A 23331-nucleotide genomic window follows, 5' to 3' on the forward strand; every position below is an offset into this window, starting at 1 on the left:
AGAGGTCACAGAGATCTTTTCACTTTACCTGTCAGCACCTCTAAAGTTCTCAATCAGCCCCGGGCTAACCAACCCATAAACAGGCCCTGCTATCTGCCTGATCTAAAGAAAATTCTCAAGAGGCACCTGGGACCCTAAGTGTGTGTTTTAAAACATGGTATCCGTAATGTTCATAATTAAAAACTGCTTTCACGTAGCACTTGAGTTTGCAAAAAGCTTTGCAATCAATGCATTGTCTCTTTTGCATTTCATAACTCTGTGAACCGGGTACTACAGGTATTATTCCCCATTTTACAAATAAGCAAAGTGAGGCTCTGAAAAGTCTTTCCTGTGATCACACAAGGTAGCATCAGGGACACAATTAAAGCCCACATCTTCACAATTCCAGGTCCAGCACTATATCATCTGTGCCACACTTGCCTTCTCATTTTCCCCCTGAAACAGTCTCATGACCTTGGTAGGCAAAGCAAGGTACTGTTCACAAAGATTAGGAGACCTAAGGCTGAAGGTTATAGTGTTGGTTAGGTGGCAGAACCAGGCACTAAGACTCTACTTTTCCTAGTTCCTGTTCTAGCTCTATTTCTACTATACTCTGAATCCTCAAGTAAGGCACTTAGACATCAGCATTTCCAAGAAAACACTTTAATCATCTTATGCAAAATGAAAACTACAAATGTGAAAATCCAATGTACAAATACTCATGGTAAAAAGGAAACCGCTGGAATGGAAAAAGGTGGATGTGGCAAAGATGACTGAACCTTTGGCCCTCATGATCACATACTCTAGTCATACATTTGTTGCTTAACTGTCAATTGAGGGAAGCCAGGTGGGATCAGAATTATACACTTTAAATTGCCAGATTTCTCTACAGGCATTTGCCTCTATACAGATGAATATACAGCAGAAAATTCTAAAAGTGATATACAAAAGTCTTTCCTACTCACTTGTAACTGCTGTTAAGCAAAGGATGGCAGAAACAACCAAAGATGGTAACTACCAGGAGTGGAAGAAGCCATTCTTAATTACCTCATCTGGCCAAAGTCAGCTAAGGACAGGGCCAGGGTATCTTATGCCATCTGTATATTAAATGTGAAATTTTCTCTGACCAATACCAATAGGGGATCCTCTTTTAGATCACAGGGTCTTGAGCTCAAGCTAGGAAGAAAAATACAAAATATAGGCATCTAAAAGCAGCAAAGGAGGAGAACATACAAAATCACCTTTCCAGCCCACAACTACAGTGACTTTCAGAACGCACAGCCAAGGGGCCCCTGGTGGCCAAGCTGAAGTGTTCCAACCCTGAACCAAACAGAACATCACCATTTTCCTTTGTCCCCTGGTGGTTTAACAAAGCTCTTGAGTGAGGTCTCCCTAAGGCACAAAGCAAACAGGGTGCTCAATGTTGACTTGACCTTCCAGAAGCAAAGTGCATAATTAGCTACAGTGTCCTGAGGTCTCAGAACTGCTGAATAATCAGTTTTCGTTTCAAGTCATGGCTGAATTTATTCATTCTGAAGAGTTCACTGTCATAAAAAGCAGCAAGGTTGTGGATGTTGATCTGACGAGCCTAAAACAGATGAGATATTAGGGAAATAAAGCATGCTATCTGATAGCCCATGCTCCCCAAATAGGGCCCTAAGACCCAGGACAGCAAATCCCTGCCCTCCATGCCCACCTTGTCCACTAGGTCCTTCTCAGGCACCTCAATGGTGTCTTGCTGGGCCCCATAGCGGTTGCGCTGGTAGATCACCTGTTCTGCTACCAGCTGCTTCAGGATGAAGAGTAATAGCTCATTGTTATCCCTCCGGAATGATAAGTAACGAGCGAAGGTCTGCCAAGAAGAAAGGGACACAAGATCAACCCATGTGCTCTCAACCATTCTTCTACAGCATTAAAATTCCCCATTAGCCAGCTTCTTGGCTGTGTCCCCTGCCTTCTCTACTTGCTCACAGCTATGAGAACAGGCCAGTTTCCACTGAGTAGAGCAGCTTGGGGCGAGGTTAGTGCCCCACCTGTAGGACCATGAGTGCCCCAATGCCCCACTGAATTCCTTCTCAGGCAAGGTTGGCTTGTTTAACTGTTCCTCAAATAAACCCACATTTGTGTCCTACCTTGCGCATACTGCGCATGACGCTGAACTTCTGGGTGTCAATGAAGCTTTCCAGCATCACCCGGATGGCCATATTGACATCATCTTCCAGCACATAGTCCCGAAGGTGAATGCGGGCATGGGCTTCTGCCATTCGGATCATTGATTCAATGTGCCGAACTGTGATGGGGATGCTGCCTGTGGCCTGCCAGAGAGAGATCGTGTTCAGGCTTTAGCTGCAGGGAAACCCCATTGGAGGCTTACAGTTTAGAGAAGTATTGTATAGCAAGGAAACTGAAGGAACACTCCCTGCACACTCGTCCAACAAGTCTGGAAAAACTATGTTGGTGATGAATAGGTTCATATTACTCAGCCTGGCACTTAAAACTCTTCATATGATATGGTACGTCCCCCCCCCCCCCACTTTACACCTACTACAGTGGTGTCAAAATGAAGTAAAAGGGGGCAGCTAGGTGGCACAGTGGATAGAGCACCGGCCCTGGAGTCAGGAGTACCTGAGTTCAAAATCCGGCCTCAGACACTTAACACTTACTAGCTGTGTGACCCTGGGCAAGTCACTTAACCCCAATTGACTCACTAAAAAAAAAAAACTGAAGTAAAAATGGGATCCCTATGGGCTGAATATTGACTTAAAAATCACAGGTTAACAGTATCTAGGTTCTATTGTATTTTGTTAAATACCTCCCAATTATATTTTAACCTAGTATTACACTCTCCTTCCAGCCAAACCAGCCAACTTGCTGATTCAGGCTTTCTGTCCCAATGATCTTGCCCCTCATTTCACACCTCTTAGAATTCCTTTAGGGCTCCCCTCAGATATCACCACCTAAAGTGGAAACCTTTTCTAGCCCTTGGTATTCTTTGTCTTCAAATTATTATTTGCTTCCCTGCTTATATACTGTATCCTGCAGTAGAACATGAACCGGAGGGCAGGGACTACTGGTTTTTGTAGTCAGTTCCTAGCATATAGTAGGCCTTGGTAAATACCTTCTGGACTGAACTGAAATCACCTTTCTTCCCAGTCTAAGTTTTATTTCTCAGGGTTCTCACCATGGATTCTTTCCGTAAGTCACTATACATCTTGGCAACTTTATCTTGGTCCATCTGATTGAGTTTTGGGTGGACCTTCTCCTTGGCATAGATGATGTACTTCTTCAATATCTCCTGAGGTAAAGGCTCCACACCATATGTGTTAGGCAGGGCTGGTTCCTGTGTCCTGCCATTGGCTACCTCCTCTTCCTTATTGCTGGGGTGGTGTTTAACATGGCTGCTAACCACAAAGCGGGCCAGCATTTCATCCTGGTGAGGGGAAGGGAAAGGTCAGTCAGGATACTTTGTTTTTCTAAACCAAATCCATATCCTGCAGCATAAGAGAGCAACCAACTAATCAACAGAATGCTATCTGTACCTGAACAGGATCCACAGTGTCCCTTACAACACACAGGACATCAAATCGGGATATGATGGGCTCTGTGAGGTCCACATTTTCTGAGAAGGTCAATGAAGGATCATATCGCCCTCCTGTGACATAAGGGTGATTCAATTAACTTTTACTTTCCTAAGTCTCTATACTCAGCTTTCAGAGGGCTTTCTCCAGCCCAAGGTAGAAACAAGGACAAAAAGGTCCTTACAGCAAATAGATGTTGCAAAGACAAAGGGAGACACTATTTCTACAGGGATTGAATGCCCCAGGAAAACAGTTCAGAGGGTCTAGCTGCTTCTCAGACAAAGAAAGCTAATAATAAGACGTGTAGCAACATTTGAATTGCCCTATAGAAACCCAACACCTTATCTGCAAGGCAGTACAGACCTGACTTATCTCTCTCACATTTCCAAAGAGAGTGGAGTGTAGACGTGGATGAAACAGAAGTATTCAGTTGAGACCCTAGGACTGCCTTCCTAATACCTTTATTCTTTTTTTTAACTGATCTCAAAAGTGACATACAAATATAAAGAATTACTTTCATTAATTTAGGCATTATATTAAATCTATAAATTAGACAGTATCACCATCTTTATTGGCTCAACCTAAGTCATGTACTTTGAATATCTCTAGAATTATTTAACTCCTTTTACTATTGTCAAAATTTTTATGGTTAGTTTTATATAGGTTTCACGTCTTTATAAACTTAAAGACCTAGTATTGGATACATTTGATTGCTGTGATATTATTTTTATCATCTTCTCATTTTAGTGTTTCTCTTATATTCTGGTATCTTGTTAAACACACTAGAATGTATTATTTTGGTTAATTTTGTTGTGTTGGGTTTTCTAAACAAAGTATATCACCCACAAATGGATACTTGATCTCTTCTTTCCCTTCTATGCCATAAGAAAAAATCTTGCTGCGATAACTAGTGTTTCTAAAACTATAATGAACAGCAGTGATGACAACAGGAAGTCTTGCTTTGTCCTTCTTAGTCAGAAAGCATCTCATCCTGCTTCATCTCCCATGTTACGAGCTCTTAGTTTTAAACAAATACTTTCTCTCATATCAAGGAAAAGTTATCAAAGGGTAGCTTTAAAATAAAAGGGGGCGGCTACAGAACATAGTGGGTAGAACACTGGTCCTGAACCTGGAAAGACCTGGGTTCAAGTGTCCCCTGAAACACTGTGTGCTGCCAACTGCTTAACCTCTTGAGCTTATTTCCTCTTCTGTAAACTGGAGCTAATAATAGCACCTCCTATCCAAAAGGATTGTTAAGAGGCTCAGTCCTGATAATGTATGCCAAGTGCTTCGAAAATTGTATGAGGCTATGTAACTGGGAGCTAGTATTTTTAGTGTTTCTAACATAAACTAACATATTTTGTCAAAAGCTTTGTTGCACTTCTTGTCAACAGTTACTTCTCCAAACCAAACCTGGGGAGCAGAAGCCCCAATCTACTTCTAGCAGTTATGATGGTAGAGATTAGAAGGAAATAGGTCATAGGGACTCATAGAACACAAGGGCAGAATCCTTTTGAAATGGTCTTTTACTAAGAGTCAAGCCCTTTCATCAGTCCCAATATTCACAAAGGAAGAGCCATGCCCACCCGCCCAACCCTAATACCTATGGGGTTAGCAGCAGCGATGACAGTGCAGCGAGCCTGTAGGGAGGTGACGATACCAGCTTTGGATATGGAGATGCTCTGCTGTTCCATGGCCTCGTGGATACTGGTCCTGTCTTGGTCATTCATCTGAAGTATAGGCAAGCATCCTTCTTAGTCCATACCCCCACTCTCTGGATATTCTCCTATACCAGACTCTTAGGACTCGGCTTAAGCCAAGATCTTCTCCCATAAACCCCAAATTCTGAAAAGTCTTTTCAATACCCTAAAAAGCCCAAGCACCCACCTTGTCAAACTCATCAATCAAGCACACGCCTCGGTCAGCCAGAACCAAGGCCCCAGCTTCTAAGGTCCATTCTCGACTGACAGGATGCCGCTGGACATAGGCAGTGAGCCCCACAGCTGAGGCCCCCTGGCCAGTGGTGAAGATGGCTCGGCTAGATACTTTTTCCACATACTTAAGGAACTGAGATTTGGCTGTGCCAGGATCCCCACACAACAGAACATTGATATCACCTCGTACCTTGTGCTTGCCACCTAAAAGGAGAAAGGGAGAAATGTTTGAGGGATAGGTGGCACTGTCCTGGAGTGGGGAAGTGAGGAAGGCAGGAACTAGCTGAACTGTCCACTGATCCCTTACTCTGTCAGGAGGGCAACAGGTACAAAGAAGCAACATCACACCAGCAAGATAGCTAACTGATGACAAAAACAAAGAGGAAAGTGTTGAGGTATCATGGGGGGGACGGGGGGGGGGGGGGAAGAGGAGGATCACTTGGACCATTTTGGTTTGGGTAAGAAGAGCATGCAGAGCATCCAAAAGCGACCAGGTATCCCTGGTCCACACAAGCTACCTCTGAACGCGTCCTCACCCTCAAAGAGCAAACTACCAAACACATATACTTCTGCCAAATCAGCCACAGAGAAGACTCCTCAATAAGATGTGCACTGAAATAATTATGGAGGAAGAGACTTAGCACAGAAAAAGTCACAAGCCAGCCCTGTGGTCCATTACCACTAACCTGGGTTTTTGGGTTCTCCTCCAAACAGAGCTAGAGCAAGGCCTCTCTTAATGTCTTCATGTCCATAGATAGAGGGGGCAATGCTAGCAAAGACCTGAAAGAATCAATCAGTGTTAGTCAAGAGGTGCTGACAGCAGCTGAACCCCTATAAGCTCCTCCTATATTAGAGAGGCAGGTTATTTCTAATAAGCAATGCTGAGGAGTGTTCTCTCCTTAGTTAAACAGGTTTCAAGAGCCTTCAGTGTGCCTGACATTGTCCTAAGCACAGGGGATGCAAAAAAGACAGACCCTGCCCTCAGGGAGTTTACAGTCTAATGGGGGAGACACCCATACAAACAAGACAGGGACAGGATAAAGTGGAGATGATTAACAGAGACAGTTCACAGATATTAAAGGGAATTAGGAAAGGCTTGGTCTCCTGGGTGGGATTTGAGTTGGGACTTGGAAGCCAGGAGGCAGTGGTGAGTGGGACAAGCATTCCAGGCAGAGAATTCCCTAACCCCAAGATGCCAGCATGTTCTCTTCCACTCCCTTGTTCTCCCCTGTGGTCCTATATTAAAATGCCAAAGCTCCTAGAATGGGGTAACCCCATTAACTCCCTCATAGGGCTTTCTTATTCAATAGAAAAGACTGGGACAGAATGATAGCACTGGATACTACAAAAGGGGAATGTGCCACCCCCCCCTCCCCTGAGGTGTCAGGGTTCTTTCATCTTCCTCTCTGCATACAGGCTGCATCCCCCAACCCCTACCCCCAGGAGAATGCTAAAGGTGATCCTCTGCCTTTCACACAAGCAGCCTGAAGCATGATAGGACCTAGAACCTTTGGCATTAACTTTTTCAAACAATGGCAATAATGTTAAGCTTCTTTGACACCTTTTGTACTGCCATTTATCTCCTGAGGTGAAGATAATCCCAGGACCACTGGGAAAAATAAGATGAATGAGTACCTCTATTACCCCAAGAGGTCCAGGCTTCCAAGTCAGCATATACTTAGCCTGCAGACAGTCCCTTAAGGTCCCTTCCTATAGCTTGGTGATGCATCAGCTCCACACAGTGGAAATAAAATTATCTGCAGTTATGTGCCCCCAAAATGAGGGATCTTGGCAACTTTAAGACATCCCTGTCCTACCTTATGGATTCACACCCACAGTTCACCCAAGATCCAATATATGCCCTGACCGCTTTGGGGGAAGGATGAATTCAGAATTAAAGACTCAGACAAGAGAGGTCAAGGTGGTCTAGAGAAAAGCATCTCCACAACAAGATTTCTCCCCAAACTCACCTTCTCTCCAATTTGCTGATCTTTAGAGAGGCCAATAATGGTCTTCACATCCTCATCAGTCAGCTCCCCCACAGCTACCTTGTCATCCTTCTTGGCCACGTGATTGGCCAAGATAACAGTAGCAAAGACGGGGAAGCCATTAGCCGTGTTGAGAGAGCCATCATAGTTGTTGTGGTAGATACCAGTCAGCTCCTGGACCACAGAAAAGGAAGAAGTAATCATTGGTCCTATGGGAGGAGCAAGACTGAGTGAGCAGACCCACAGTGAAACTCCACCACTTATGTTTTCTTACACCCCCTAATCCTGACAAAACAACATAGGAAATTATTTAGAAGCGTAAGGAAAATAATTCCAAACCCCATTATCCAAGTTACTTAACTAACCAGGGTACAAATAAATAAACTGTCCTGCCCTAAACTATCCAATGAATGAATGGCAGAGCAAGGTCCCATTCTGATGTTCTCATCACACCAGGCTTCTTCATTTGACTGGTTCAAGTTTATATATGCACTTTACCTATTACAAACAGTCACAACCATCTTTTCCCCAACCTGTACCCATTCTTCTGCATTTTCTAGTGTCTGATCCTGAGGTGAAGGTGGTTCAGCCCCTTCTCTTTCTCCTGTTCACTCACAATTTCATCTCCTGGCTTGCAGCTGTCCACTAAATCAGCAAGAAGGATGGCATCCTTGGACCGAGGAAGCCTGCCGGCAGCCACTTTACCTGGACTCTCTTGGATTCGTATGCGCTGATAGTTTTGATAAATTGTCTAGAAAAGACAAAGGACACATGATTGAGAGAATCCTAACATACTGCTCACTAGTCATGCCATTGCCCTGCTCAAAAAGCTATGGCTGCTCTCCAGTTTCAGTTCAAAGCAGCATCATTCATGAAGTCTGCCCAATCCCTCAGGATTTATGGTCTCTGCCTTGCCCCAAATCCCTACAACATTTGCACCTCTTACAGCACTCAATATCCTTTTTTGTTATATTACTTGAGGGTAAGGACCCTCAATTTGATTCCTCTTTGTACTCCCTTCAGTACCTGGCATATTGCCTTGAATGCTGCAGGTGCTTAATCAATATTTAATGTAATTGACAGTGCAAACTTAGTAATTCCCTCCTCCTCTGAGACAGCAATGCCTTGGATTTGTTATGTTGCGCTTTTAATCTGTCAAAGCTCTTTCATATACATTATCTCATTTTGTCATAAAAATATCCCTATGGAATTGGCCAGGATATGTAGATGTGGATATTTCTGTTGATATATCTGAAGAAACCAATATAGATAAAGATAGGATAAATGTCTTGCTAAAGGGCTCACAACTAGTTAGGGGGGAACCAGAACAAGAGCCCACATCTCACTCTACAAGGGCATATAGAAAGTATATACTTTCCACTGATATACCCTGAGATGCCCCTCTCTAGAAGCCTCTCCAATGAAAGGACAAAGAGTATCACTGCTGACCTCATGACTTCTCATTCTTTCCTTCTATTTGTCCACCAGAAAGGTCAAAGCCTTCACAGTCCTTCAGGGAGCACCATTGTGAGGAAATGACATGGTTGAAGGCAAAGAAAAAAGATGTGATTTATCCAAGGTCACCTGGTGATGCTGAAGATGGTACCCATCCTGACACACTAGGAAGCACAGGAAGGGATCCCTCATGCTATGTATGCAGCCAGACTCAGGGAATACCCCACCACGGGCCCTGAGCACCCAAAACAAATGACCAATTCACACTGCCTGGATCGTTTTCCTCCAGGCAGACAATAGTAGTGGTAATTATAATAATAGCTAATGTTTACATATCATTTACAATAACCGTGCACTGCACTAGGCACTTTATAAATATTATCTCATTTGATCCTCACAACAACCCTGGAAGATAGGTGCTGTTATTTTACATTTTACATATGAAGAAACTGAGGCAAACAGGTGAAGTGACCTGCTCAGGATTACACCCCTAGCAAGTATCTGAGGTTGGATTTCAACTCAAGTTTTACTGGCTCCAGGCCTGCTACTCTATCCACTGAACCATCTAACAACATTTAGATCTGCCACCTGTGCTCACCTCTTCCATGTTGACTTCAAAGGGACCAGCAGACTGGCATTCAGGGCAGGAGCCGGGCTTCACCTCCTGGTTTTGGGACTGACAGAATGGTCCTAGGACAAAGTTGCATTTGTTGCAGTTGTATTTGACCATGCTGAGCTGAGGCAGGACTCCTGTGCAGCTGGTCACCACGCCACTGGTTCGGATTAACTGGTTCAGGTGCAGCTGCCTATGGAGAGCCAGAAAAGGAAGATGAACCACTCAGAGGCAACAGGCAAACTGGCTTTGACTGGAGGCCCCCCCCCCCCCCAGGGCAGGGAAGAACTGTAGTACTCATTCAGGACACAGAGAAATCCTGTTCCAAGAAACAAAAGCCTCTACTGGGTAGAACCACCCATATCTATATTTATCCCTACACAAGACAGAACTCTTCATGATGTGCTTCCATGGCAGGTGCTCCCTTTGGCTGACCCCCTACCTCCCCCAGGTTTTCTGGGTAACAGAAGATCCAAAAGGCCAATGAGACTTCAATTTCTCATCCTACTGTTCCATCTGGTTCTAAAAGGGTGAAGTAAACCCCAGAGACCCAGCTTTCAGATGGTCTAGCAGAAGAAACTGCTAAGTAATCCCTGCCACTGCTTCTCTCCACAAGGGCCATGGCTCTGCTCCCCTTTCTCACCTGAGGGAGCGAAGTTCCTCCACCAGGGGCAGGTGAGAGATACGGACATGGATGTGACTGGCAATACGGTCATACTTTGGGTACATGGCCAACACCACCTCTCGGGCAGCTTCATCAAAGATCCCCAGGAGCTCTGCTGGTGCTTCAGGTAAGAAGTAGGCCAGGACGTGTTCCCGAGCTGCCAGGTCTTCATAGTTCACTACCAGGCTCTCCCTGTTCTCTGGGGAGGTGGAAAGATGAAGGAATGCATAAATAAGCAGTAAGTGCTTACAACACCAAGCACTCTATTAAGTTCGGGGATACCATCGAAAAAAGTCAACAGTTCCAGCTCTCATTGAGCTCACCCACTAATGAGAAGGCACAAAACATGGAAGAGAGCTCAGTCACAGGGCAGAGGACAGGCCAAGAGGTCTGAAAGGTGCAGCTGTGGGGGAACACAAAAATAGTTCTATGGTCTCATGGCAGCTCTTCCCTAGGGTCCTGAGCCATGTAGGGAGCTTTCCTTCTACCTGTGTTGGGGAGAACACGGCCCTAACCCAGATACAGCCATGACGGGGTCAGGACAGCAGGCATGGAGAAAGAGCACCAAGCAAGAATTCTCCGAGCCCTCATACTCTATCTGGGTCTAGCCCTGCTCCCTGAAGCTCAGTGATCTTACAGCGCACTGGAATTCCCCACATCCCAATTTCTTCATCTGCAAAAAGAGTTGTGAGGAGGCTAAAAATAGCATCCTGTTGGGAGAACGCGTGCAAAGTATTTTGAAAGGGAGAAAACACCAAGGAGAAATGGGGCTGGGTCTGAGAGCAGGGGAAAGGGAAGGAAGCCCTGGCCATGTACCTTTACACATGTCACTGATTCGCTCCTTGAAGACATTGTGACCGTGTCCATCCACATGGGTGCGTAAGAAGTTCTTGAATCGATGATGGATCTCCAGGCGAGGGCCTGCCATGCTCACCCACTCGCGAACAGTGTGGCCTTTCAAGTCCTCCAGATTCTCAATGCTCTCTATCATGTCCTCCTCCTCTTCCCCCTCCTCTGTGCCCCGCTCCACCAGGCGCCGCTTCCGGGCTGGACGCTCTTCTTCTTCTTCATCGCTGTCTAAGGACCATAAGGAACATGGCTGTGAGCCTCCTTGAGTTCATAGCCTCCTTCCACCACATCATTTCCTTCTCAGCCAACAGTCCAGCATGCTCCCTGCGGCCAACCCACCTTTCCCATTAGTCAGTGAATAGATCACCCCGGCCATTAACCCATAGCTGAGAAGGGCAAATGGAGGCACCAAAATGTTTGAATACCATGGAAATCATGGCAGCCCCAAAGGAGGTGGACTTGTTGGATGGCAGGTCACTAACTGAGCATAAATGCCATCTTCCCTTCAGAGTTTTATCCCCAAACCCTGGGATGGGAAGACAATAGAATCAAGCACTTATAGCTGCTTACCCCAGCAAAAACTCAAGCAAGAAATCCAAAGTACTTACCATACAGCAGGCCCCGGCGCATGCGTCCTAAGCCTCGGTCAGCCTCCCGGTCTCGCTGCCGCATCACCCGCTCAGCAGCTTCCCTCTGGCTGGCCGTCAGCTCCTCCACATCTTCATCATCAAGGGCCAGCCCTTCTGCCTCATAGGTGTCTAGCTCGGGGATGGCTCGGTAATCCCTAAAGGGACCCAGGAGCAAGTAGTTAGTGCAGAGGAAGACAACCCAACTTCTAAAGTCATCCATACACAGGGCTCCTGTGGCTAGCCTCAGGGCTGCAAAGGGCAGCTGTCTCATTCATTAGGTCTCAAGACCCCAGAGATCAAAAAGCACTTTGATACATTAATGAACATAGGACTTAAAGTTAGGGATGTTTAGGGAACATCAATCTTTTGTGGTCAGTGTTGTGGTGGGCAGTTATGCTCTCCTTTTGAGGCTGCTGTCAGAGAAAAACTATTGAATGAAAAAAGCATTGCTAAGATCCAGTACAGAATCTCCAACATCCTCCAAGCAATGTGTCTGCCTAATCACAACCTAATGTTCAACATACAGGGGATTCCAAAAGTCTTGATGTAGTTTTTGCTTATAACACATTATCTTAGCAAAGGGGAAATGACTCTCCATATATTATCATTTCATTTTATTAATCTCTTTGACTTTCAAAATTTCCATTTTGGTGTTTAATTGAGTTTTTAAAATGTTGGCTATCTAATTTTTATTGTATGCACAATTCATCAATCTGGTCCTTTTCTTCTGCTGATGAAAGTGCTTAGACAAATGAGGTTACATCCAAAAAAATTCTAGTATGCTGTATCATTGCTATCATCATCTCTGTATTATGGAAGGGGAACTGAGGCAGGGGAAAGAAACTTGTTAAAAAGCAGAGACAATTGGAATTAACCCCTGGCATACTACCTAGTTAGCCCTAAAGAGTAGGATTCTGGTTCACAACGTTTCTCGAAAGCCCTGGCCCTCCCATCACCAAGTCTGCTTTTTCCCCAGACCCCTCACCTCTCCATTCCATCTCCAATAAGCTCTTCTCCATCCTCTTCCTCTTCATCAGGAAGCCCTTCAGTGCCCAGAAGACCCTCTGATTCATCTTCAAAAGGTGGCAGGTCTCTGCCAGGGCTGGAGGTCAAAGCATCACGCCGGGAACCTCGCCCAGGACTGGATGTCAAACCATCACTGACACGCCTGTATCTTCGAGCTGGACTGGAGGAGGCTATATTTAAAGACTCTGAGGAATCCTGCAAAAGGACCAGAGTGGTCAAGTCCTGCATCTGTGTAGAGGCATTGACAGGGAGGCTTTCATAGGAGGATCTGCTTTGATGGGAGAGCTGGGGTCCAAGCTAGGATCTATGGAATGAGAACTGAAGTATATATAAGGCAACACATTTGCTTTACCCTTACTTTAGGGAAGAATCCTACAAAGTAGAGATTTCCCTTTAGATCAATATTTTTAAAAGAAAAAAAAATTCTGTCAAAGCAGAGAAGGTAGACTGGGGATAGGAATGAAAAGGAGATAATAACTTGGGGCACTTTCAGCCCTTGTGCCAATTCAAGTAGTAGGTGAGGATGCTTACATACATCAAAGACCAAGAGGGAAGGCTTCTGAGGCAGAATACTTTTGTGTCTGCTCAGCCCCCAGGAGTCCCCTCCTCACTTTTAAAAGTGACTATAAGGGGGCAGCTAGGTGGTGCAGTAGATAAAGCACAGGCCCTGGATTCAGGAGGACCTGAGTTCAAATTGGGTCTCAAACACTTGATACTTTCTAGCTGTGTGACTCTGGGCAAGTCACTTAACCCTCATTGCCCCACCAAAAAAAAAAAAAAAAGAGTCTGACTATAAACCCTGGGATTGAGATCTTTCTTCCTTAAGAGAAGCCCCCTTCCTCAAAGTTCCCTAGGGTTGCACTGCCATTCCCTTTCTCCTCCAGGAAGCCCCATAGAGTGCTCTTCTTCCTGATTCCTGCCTCTTGTGACCTCCCATCCCTCCCTTCCAAACTCAGCTTAAGCACCACCTTCCTCAAGACACTTTTTCTGATCTCATTTGTTAGTACCCCCCTCCATACATTTGAAACTTCTTTGAAGTATTTTGTAATGACTTTTCTATATACCCATTTACCCAGAGTAGAGAGAAGGCAAACTCCCTGACGACAGAGACTTTTCTTTGCCTAAATCTGGGGGTGGGAGGGGGCTGGTAATCTAATAAATGATGCTTTAACGGAAGTCTTTCTGGATTCTCTATCAATAACTACCTTCACCCAGACAGTGCACTTATCTCTTGGTAGCCCATTACCTATTTGCCTTTCCCCCTATTAGACTTTAAGTTCCAATGAGAGAAAAGACTGTCTCTCTTCTAACCTCTAGGTCTTGTATGGACATAGAGCCTGGAAACTCAGGATTCAAGGAACAGGCCTTCCCTTGGAATCCTGGCTCTGCTATGGTTCAATTACCTGTATGACTCTGGGCAAGTCAACCACCTTTCTGGGCCTAGGGATCCTCCCTCATCTCTAAAATGAGCTTGCTGGATCAGGAGGCCCTTTCAGCCCTAAATCTGCCATCCCCAACCCAGCTCAGGAGCCCACCAGAGGCACTGAAGTCGGCCTTATTGCAATGTATATATTGTACATGGAAACGGGCACTGGGAGGGAAAGAAAAATCTTCTGGCCTAGTCTCCTACCCCTGCAGACTGTCCCCGCCCCCACCCTATATCATCCTCCTGCCCCTACAGACTGTCCCCGCCCCCACCCTACCTCCTACCCCTGCACTGGCCCTGCCCCCTACCCATACTTTCCCCTCTCGACCACCCTGTTACCTCCCCCCACCCCCAGTAATGGCCTCCCATTTGCCCCCCACTAGGGTGCTCATCCCTACTGTTCTCTCTGAAGGTGGGGGGCATCATCCCTCCTCATACTGGGGGACCCTAACCAACAGGCGCTTAATAAATCCCCGTGGAACTAATGCACAACCTTCACTACCCCGCACGCAGGAGCCACAGGGGCCTCCCTCCGGCTCACTGCGCAGGCGCAGCATTCATATTTTTCTTTCCCCCACCTACCCCCTTTTCTTTATCCCTGCTTCATCGCAGCCCCCACAAGGGCCCTCAAAGTCCCCCGCGCCCGCTTCACGGGTTCTCCTTTGGTCACGTTCCCCAGCCTCCCGAACCCCCGGCTATCCATGCTCCCCACTCACCGCCATAGTTACTTCAGCTCCGCTCCCAGCGCCACAACTCCTTCCTACTCCAGCAAAGTTTTCGCGCGAAAAAGCCCACGTGACCGGAGGAGCCCGCCAAACCTCATGAATAATCAATACGCTCCTTGGCGCACGTCATCAATATGCATGAGGAAGGCGATTAGGAGGCGGGCTCCGAGGAACTTCAGCCAATCCGCTGCCGCTCGACATGTGAAGCCCCGCCCCCTCCCTAAGAGCTGCTTGGCTTCTTGGCCTCTGAGGCAGGACTCTGCTCAGCCCCTCCCGGCCGCCCCCGCGCTTCTTCTCCCCCACCCCGCCCCTCTCCGGGCCAGAGGTTCTGACCAGGTGTTCCCTTGTAGCGATTTATGCGCTAGTCCAGAGGCCTCCGACTCCGAATTCAGGTCCTAAGTTTCCTCCGCAGCCTCAGTTTACTCTTCCAGAACATGGGTACAAGAAGAGTTGGACGGCCCACCCCCTTGTGCCCTCACTGGGCAACGGCCTTGGAAAGGCCTGCAAAAGCCAATTTTATTTTCATAAAATTCATTGGATAAGTTATTATTTATGGGGAGAGTAATCTGGAACCTTTGTGCATGAAGCTGGGTCTCATTCGGCCCGGGCAGTATATTTGCATCAGGGAATCCCTCCCTGAAAAGAAAGCGAGGGCAATGGAGGCTGCACTAGGTCTGGGGTCTTTCTTGAGAGTCTCTGGGGCACTGACTGGAGCCTTGGACGGGAGAGAAATAATACAGATAATTACAAGGCTACAGGATACCAGCTTGTTCTAGACTCTGAACTCCCTTTATCTGGCCATGATCTTTCTTCATTCCACCCTCCCTTATGATTCCTTATGACCCTTAACCTTGTTCTTTGCCCTCTCTGCCCCTCCAGCCTTTTATGAGGAGTATGCCTAAATAACTGTGTGTGTGACCCTGGGCAAATCACTTAACCCCAATTGCCTCACCCAAAAAAAGAGAGAAAAAATGAAGAGTATGCCTAAGAATGAAGCAGGACCTGCTGGGTTCAGCACATGGGAAACACCCCCAAAATGACTTGTCCCCAACATGAGTTAGCCTAGCCTTGGGTTTGGGGCCTAGACCAACCCTCCTACCATTGGGAGCCAAGCTGGGAATGAGAACAAATCCAGGAGGATGAAAAGACAACAAAGATACAGCTTTCAACTGCCAGGACTGAATCCCCTCTTAACTGATGGACAAACTAGGAGGTGATAAAAACAGAAAACAAAGAAGGGTGGAAGCAGACACTGGGGAGCACTTAGAGCTTGGTCAGACGGCAAAGATACCAAGGTCATCCACTGGACATCAATTCCTGGAAGAGAGGATGAGGCTGATGACTTTGTTCAACTACATCTCCCTTAAATCCAATGTCCACCTTGTAATGTCACTGGTCCTCTTTGAAAAGGAAGGACAAAATAAACGAACGAACAAATAAATAAATAAGAAAATGAAGGACGACACACAACAACAACCCCACACCCACCCCTCAGGACTTTCCCCTCCATGGGCTACACTCTACTCCCTTCCCTAGTAGGACTCCTCAGTGAACCAACTCCATTCTATTATTTATCACGGAGTCTGCTTGTAACTCCAACCCTGCATTACTCACATCTCTTTCTCCTATTCGTGGGCTCTGGTGTTGACTGGGCCCGCTACAAATGTATATTATCCAATTTCAACAGGATCCTCATTACAGCAAAGCAACCATTTAAAAAAATTATTTAGTAAGGTTTTGTTAATGTCTTCTGGTTTTTATATCATCAGAGTTATTATCCCTACTATCCTTCCACATCCCCCTACCAGAGAGCCAACCCATATAACAAATAGTATTTTTGTTTGGTTTTGGTTTTTGGTTTTTTTTGAAGAACAATGAGGGTTACGTGATTTGTCCAGGGTCACACAGCCAGTGAGTGTCAAGTGTCTGAGGTTGGATTTGAACTCAGGTCCTCCTGAATCTAGGGCCAGTGCTCAAATAATGTTTTTTTGTTTGGTTTGGTCTTTTTTGTTTGTTTGTTTTTTTGTTTTTTAGTGAGGCAATTGGGGTTAAGTGACTTGCCCAGGGTCACACAGCTAGTAAGTGTCAAGTGTCTGAGGCCAGATTTGAACTCAGGTACTCCTGACTCCAGGGCTGGTGCTCTATCCACTGCGTCACCTAGCTGCCCCTTCAAATAATGTTTTTAAAGAGAAAAGAAATCAGGACAATTGGTCAATCCATTAAAAAAAATTGGAAAGTGTAGCCCTCTGACCTTCACAGAGGGGTGGATTAGGGGGTGTCCTCTCATATTACTTCATTCTAGTCATACTTGATCTTTATAATTTCATTACATTTACCTTTTGATTTTTTGTTTGTTTGCAGTTCTTTCCATTCACATTGTTGTAGTTATTGTGCATATTGTTTCCTTGGCTCTGCTTAATTCACTCTGCATCAGTTCATTTAGATCTATGTTTCTCTGTAATCATCACATACCTAAATTCTTATAGCACATTAATATTCCATTACATTCATGCTCGATAACCTGTTAAGCATTCTCCCATCAATGGCTATCTGCTTTGTTTCCAATTTTTTGCTATCACAAAAATTGCTGTTATAAATATTTGTGTGTAGGGACAGCTATGTGGCATAGTGGATGGACCACTGGCCTAGGAGTTCAAATTCAGCCTCTGACACTTACTAGCTATGTGACCCTGGGCAAGTCACTTAACCTTGATTGCCTCAAAGACAAATGGAAAGAGAGGGAGAAAGAGACAGAGACAGAGAGACAGAGAGAGAGTTAGTTTTCTTACTGATGGCTTCCTTGGGATATAAGTCCAGTAATGGAGTCTCTGATTCAAATGGTATGAACATTAGTCACTTTATTTGCATAATTCTAAACTGCTTTCCAAAATGGTTGTGTCATTCACAACATTACCAGCAAGGTATTAGTGTACCTATCCTTCCACAGCCCCTTCAACATTGACTGTTGCCATTTTTTGTCATCTATGCCAATTTGCAGGGTATGAGACAACACCTGGAGGTTGTTTGGGTTAGCATTTCTCTTATTATTAGTGATGTTGAATATCTGTTCTATGGTCATAAATACTTTGCAGTTCTTCTTTTGAAAACTGTTCATATCCTTTGACCACCTATCTACTGGGGAAAGGTTATTAGTTATATGTGTGAGTACATATATATATATGTGTGTATAAGTTATAAATCTTAGATACCAAAACTTATCAGAAAAATTTTATACAAAGATTTTTCCCCCATTTGGCTTTCTTATCCTAGGTACATCAATTTTGTCTGTACAGAAAGGAGCTTTTCAATTTCATGTAATTATAATCTTTCTTTTATCTTTTATTATTGCCTTTATCTCCTACCCATCCCTGTGAAAGGTATATGGTCTGCTTCTCTTCTTCTTTTTTTTTTTTTTGGCAGGGCAATGAGGGTTAAGTGACTTGCGCAGGGTCACATAGCTAGTTAAGTGTCAAGTGTCTGAGGCTGGATTTGAGCTCAGGTCCTCCTGAATCCAAGGCCAGTGCTTTATCCACTGCGCCACCTAGTTTCCCCCTGCTTCTCTTCTTAATTTTTTATAGTATGATTTTTAATATTAAGGTCATGTATGCATTGAGTAAGTATTATGGAATGTGGTGTAAAGTGCTGATCTGAGCCTAATTTCTGCCAGACTGCTTTCCAGTTTTCCCAGTACTTTTTATCAAATCAGATTTTTCCTAGGTAGTTTATGTTTTCCACTTTATTAAACACAAGGTTATTGAGTTCCATTGTTTCTGATTCTCTCTCCTCCAATCTGTTCCATTGATTTATATCTCTCTATTTTTTAACCAATACCAGGTGGTTTTGATGACTGATGCTTTATAATATAGTTTAAGGTCTTTCCTCCATCCTTCTTTTCATCATTTCCCTAATAGTCTAGATTTCATGTTTTTTTTTTTCCCAAATGAACTGTGTTATTAATTTATCAAATTCTATAAAGTATCTCCTTCATAATTTGATTGGTATAGTACTAAGGTATATCGTATATTGCATTAATTTTTGTAGTATTGTCATTTTTGTTTAATTGATACAGCCTAGGCATGAGCACTGAATATTCCTCTAGCTATTTAAGTTGTTCTTTATTTCTTTAAAGAGCACTTTTGGAGGCAGCTAGGTGGCACGGCAGATAAAGCACCAGCCCTGGATTCAGGAGGATCTAAGTTCAAATTTGACCTCAAACACTTGACACTAGCTGTGTGACCCTAGGCAAGTCACTTAACCCTCATTGCCCCACAAAAAAACAAACAAACAAACACAATAAAACCCCACAAAAGAGCATGTTGTAATTGGTTCTATACAAGTCTTTTGTGTGCTTTGGCAGGTTGATCCCCAAACATTTTTTTTACACATTTCGTAATTATTTGGATTTCTCTTTCTATTATTGCTTCTTGGGTTTTGTTATTATATAGAAATGCTGATTTCTGAGGATTTATTTTGTAGATAGCCTGCAAATTTCCTGAAACATTAATTAAATTAAACTAATTTAACTGATTAATTAATTAATTAATTGTTTCAAGTAGTATCTTTCTGATTCCTTAGGATTTTCCAAATATACTATCAGCAAATAGAGATAGTTTTATCTCTTCTTTACCTATCTTTAGGCCTTAAATTTATTTCTCTTGTCTTATTGTTGATGCTAGCATTTTCAGTACTGTATAAAATACTAGTGGAGAGAATGAATATTTTTGCTTCTCTTCTGTTTTTTTTTGGAAAAGATTCTGGCATATCCCCATTGTATATAATGCTTGCTTTTGGATATATCCTGTTTATGATATTACAAATGTTCTATTTCTCCTTGATCAGCTCACCATCCCACTCTCCACAAGAGCTGTTCCAAACTTCCTCTCTCTTCAAGCATTCCACAGCACCCTTTCCCACCACCTTTTTAGTTGAGGACCTGGGGTCAGCTTCACTGAAAAGAAGACTGAAAGCATTTTCCAAGAGCTCTCCCTCCCCAACTCCCCCTCTGACACTCATCACCGAGAATTCTTCCCCCACTATTTCCTCCTTCACTCTGGTTCTGATGAACAGGTGACCCTTCTCTTTACCAAGGCAAACCTCTCTATATGTACCCTTGATCCAGTCCTCTGTTCATCTCCCCAGCATATTGCCCCCACTGTCATCTCCATTCTCTGTCTTATCTTCAGGAGATCCCTATCTACTAGAAAGAAAATAACAAGCATTTAGTAAGTAGCTATTATGTGCTAAGAAATTTGCACATATTATTTCATCTAATCTTCACAACAACCCTTGGAGGTAGGTGCTATTATTATCCCCATTTTACAGTCAAGGAAACTGAGGCAGGGAGCAGTTAGGTGATTTGCCCATAGTCACAGAGCTTGTAAATGTCTGAGGCTGAATTTGAACTCAGGTCTTCCTGACTCCAGGTCCAGTGCTCTATCCACTGCCCCATCTACAAACATGCCTGTGTCTTTCTCATGCTTAAAAGTCCCTCACTTGATCCCACCAGACCCATGATCTCTTATCCTATACTAGTCGTCTCCTTGATGACTAATCTCCTGGAGAAAATAATTTACATTTAGGACCTCTGCTTCCTCTGCTCACCCTCTTTTCTAAACCTTGTATCATCAAGCTTCCAATCTCATCATGAACTGGAAACTTCCCTCTCCAAAGTTACTCATGGTTTCTTAATTTCCCAATCAAATAGCCTTCCCTCAATTTTCATCCTTGACCTCTCTGCAGTGTTTGACACTGTTGATCACTTTCTCTTCCTAGATACTATTAAAAGGGGATTTTTTTGAGAGCTAAGAGTGGTCATTTAGGAATTGACCTAACTCCATTTTGTTGTGTATCTGCAATTTTGCTGTGTATGACCCCTGTATAAATGTAGAACCAGCTGCAACAGTGTCTTCTTTTCTCCTCTAATAAGTACACAAGACTTAACTGCTACAAAAGGAGGGCTTTGGCAGCCCAAGGAATATTTCCCTTCTTTATCCTCTCTGACATAATATATAGTTCCCTTTGATTTAGTACAACCAGTGGTTTCAGTTTGTGCTCTTGTACTGGAATGATGACCTACCATGATTTAACCTTAGATTTCTGATTACAGTTTGTTCTGGTTCTTCTCTGACATCTTTGTTCATGTAGTTGTTGGGGAGCTGGGCTGCATTGCTTCATCCTACTCCACCATCTTTGCTGGTCCTTCCTGTTGGCATCTTAAACCCAAAATATCCAAAGCAGAACTCCTCATGTCTCTCCCAAATGTTCCTCATTTCAAAAGTTTCCTATTTCTGTTTAGGATACCACCATCCTTCAAGTCAACCAGGTTTACAATCTTCGCGTCATCTTTCACTTCTCACTCTCACTCTTTTTTTTTTCCACTCTCACTCTTGATATCTGAAATATTGCCAAACTTCATCATTTCTACCTTCACAATATCTCTTCTATAAGCCTCCTCTTCTCCACTCTCACAGTGACCATCCTAGTTCAAGTCTTCATAATCCATCTTACAGACAACTGTGGTACCTTTTTAATTAGTCTTCCTGCCTTTATTCTCTTCCCATTTCGATCTATCCTCCACTCAGCTCTTACGTTTATGTCTAACCATGTCTTTTTCTCTCCCAACCCTGTATAATGAACTCCAATAGCCCCCTATTCCTGTGATTTCTGTCTTTGTGATGGGATGTTTAAAAAGTTTGAGAGACATAGTTTCTGGGTAGTTAATAATTTTATTAATAATGATAGCATTTTATTAATAATATTAATATTAATAAGAGGGCCAATGACACTTGAATGCCAAAGACCAGTCATGTGGGCTCACAGTTTATATGCTCTTGGAAGAGTGGGTGTTCTTGAGAGGGGCAATCAACTGATTGGTTAACAATTAAAGAGAGAGAATGAATATTACAATGAGAGGTGGACCTATTCTAATGAGGGGCTGGGGGAAATATAACTTTGATTATGTCATTTACTTCTAAATTGCCCAGCCTTGGGCAATCTACTCAAAGAATTCATCCCTACCCATACCTTTGGAGAACACAAAGGGCTTCTGACACATTATAAGATTGGGAGGGATCTGAACAAGATTGAGGAGAAAGTTAATTCAATATCATTATCAGCAATGTCCTTCAGAGACTGAACAACCTATAGGCTTCTGAAACAATCGTGGTCCTAATTCAATAACTGATTACTAATATGAGGGAGAAATAATCATTTCTCTCAGTGAGGAGCAAGAAGAGGTCCACTGTCTATACTACCAATAGTACAGGAGGGGAAGGGCAGTGGTATTCCAGATCGACATAGATGTGTGGTCCTTCCTGTACTCTCCTATTGCCAAGTAGGACATTGGACTAAAATCTTATCTATCTACCACATATCAAATATCTGTGGCCTAGCAGGACAATAAGGTATCCAGAATAAAAGGCACTTTATCTGTCTCTGTCCAGGACAGGGTAACACTGGGCTTCCTATGGCCAAACTGATTACACAAAAGGCCCTGACAAATAGCTAGTAAACTGCTTTATCAATGTAAAACATAAACAGGAGGGAAGTTCTACAGATTAGAAAAGATCAAAGCATGTATAAGAGCTTCAGACAATAGCAAGATAAAACCTCTGCTCAACTAAGGAGAGAGAGAACAATCTTACCCAGGGGAATCTCTTCTTAACATCTTCTAAGGTTTCATGCACTGGGAATCAAGGGAGATGGTAGGGGCTGGCTTTCCCATCTCTAGCTCCAGGGTAATCTCCTATTCACCATGCAAAAGTCAGCACTCACCTCTAAAGACCACTTCTCACAGCCTCTTTTCCAAATTCTGCTGCCCTATGCAAATATACAGTGTATCCCCACTTCCACCCAAGTCTGTGGTGGTTTTCCTGAGGGACAACCAGGTGAACTGTGCATGTAGAGATAGTAGTAACCCTGATTGACTGATTGATAGAATACACGAAGACACTGCATATTTTCAATTCGCTTAAATTCAACAAGCATTCATTAAGTGTTGTCTGTATACAAGACACACTGTAGCTATCATGGCAAAAAGAAAACGAGTCCCTGACCTCCCAGGGAAAGGGAGAGAATAGGAGGAATATAACATTTACACAGATACAAAATAATACAAGATACAAGTATAGTAGGGGAAGTCATCAGAACCCTGATCAATTGACAGCCCAGTTGATGAAATGGAAGAAGCTATGAGGGAGGTAATAGACAAAAAGGTATAAGGATGCTAAAAGAAATATTAAAAAGTTATGGGGAGGGGGGCGGCTAGGTGGCGCAGTGGATAAAGCACCGGCCCTGGAGTCAGGAGTACCTGAGTTCAAATCCGGCTTCAGACACTTAACACTTACTAGCTGTGTGACCCTGGGCAAGTCACTTAACCCCAATTGCCTCACTAAAAAAAAAAAAAAAAAATTATCAGGGCAGCTAAATGGTGCAGTGGATAAAACACCAGCTCTGGATTCAGGAGG

At 43.9% G+C, this 23331-nt stretch overlaps 1 protein-coding gene across 1 annotated transcript; it reads right to left on the reverse strand.

Moving 5' to 3' along the window:
* Positions 1–475: 475 nt before the first annotated feature.
* Positions 476–15004, reverse strand: MCM2 (minichromosome maintenance complex component 2). The gene is made up of 16 exons (XM_043975283.1): positions 14858–15004; positions 12675–12910; positions 11669–11844; positions 11028–11288; positions 10191–10410; positions 9533–9740; positions 8096–8230; positions 7462–7653; positions 6178–6271; positions 5445–5695; positions 5161–5287; positions 3519–3631; positions 3161–3409; positions 2112–2294; positions 1676–1831; positions 476–1567 (listed from the first exon to the last, which is right to left on the reverse strand). Exons 1-16 carry the CDS (start codon positions 14861–14863, stop codon positions 1457–1459), a joined length of 2718 nt encoding a protein of 905 aa, XP_043831218.1. The 5' UTR covers positions 14864–15004; the 3' UTR covers positions 476–1456.
* Positions 15005–23331: the final 8327 nt, after the last annotated feature.

This window comes from Dromiciops gliroides, chromosome 1, assembly GCF_019393635.1.
Source record: "Dromiciops gliroides isolate mDroGli1 chromosome 1, mDroGli1.pri, whole genome shotgun sequence".
Classification (NCBI taxonomy): Eukaryota; Metazoa; Chordata; class Mammalia; order Microbiotheria; family Microbiotheriidae; genus Dromiciops; species Dromiciops gliroides.

Bases quoted from the DNA above. Each gene is read 5' to 3' on its own strand.
- MCM2 (XM_043975283.1), bottom strand. The intron at 11,845-12,674 runs GTGAGGGGTCTG...GGGTCCCTTTAG, and splicing joins ATTGGAGATGGAATGGAGAG to GGATTACCGAGCCATCCCCG. The intron at 7,654-8,095 runs GTGAGTGAACAG...TCTGTGGTCCAG, and splicing joins GCAAGCCAGGAGATGAAATT to GAGCTGACTGGTATCTACCA.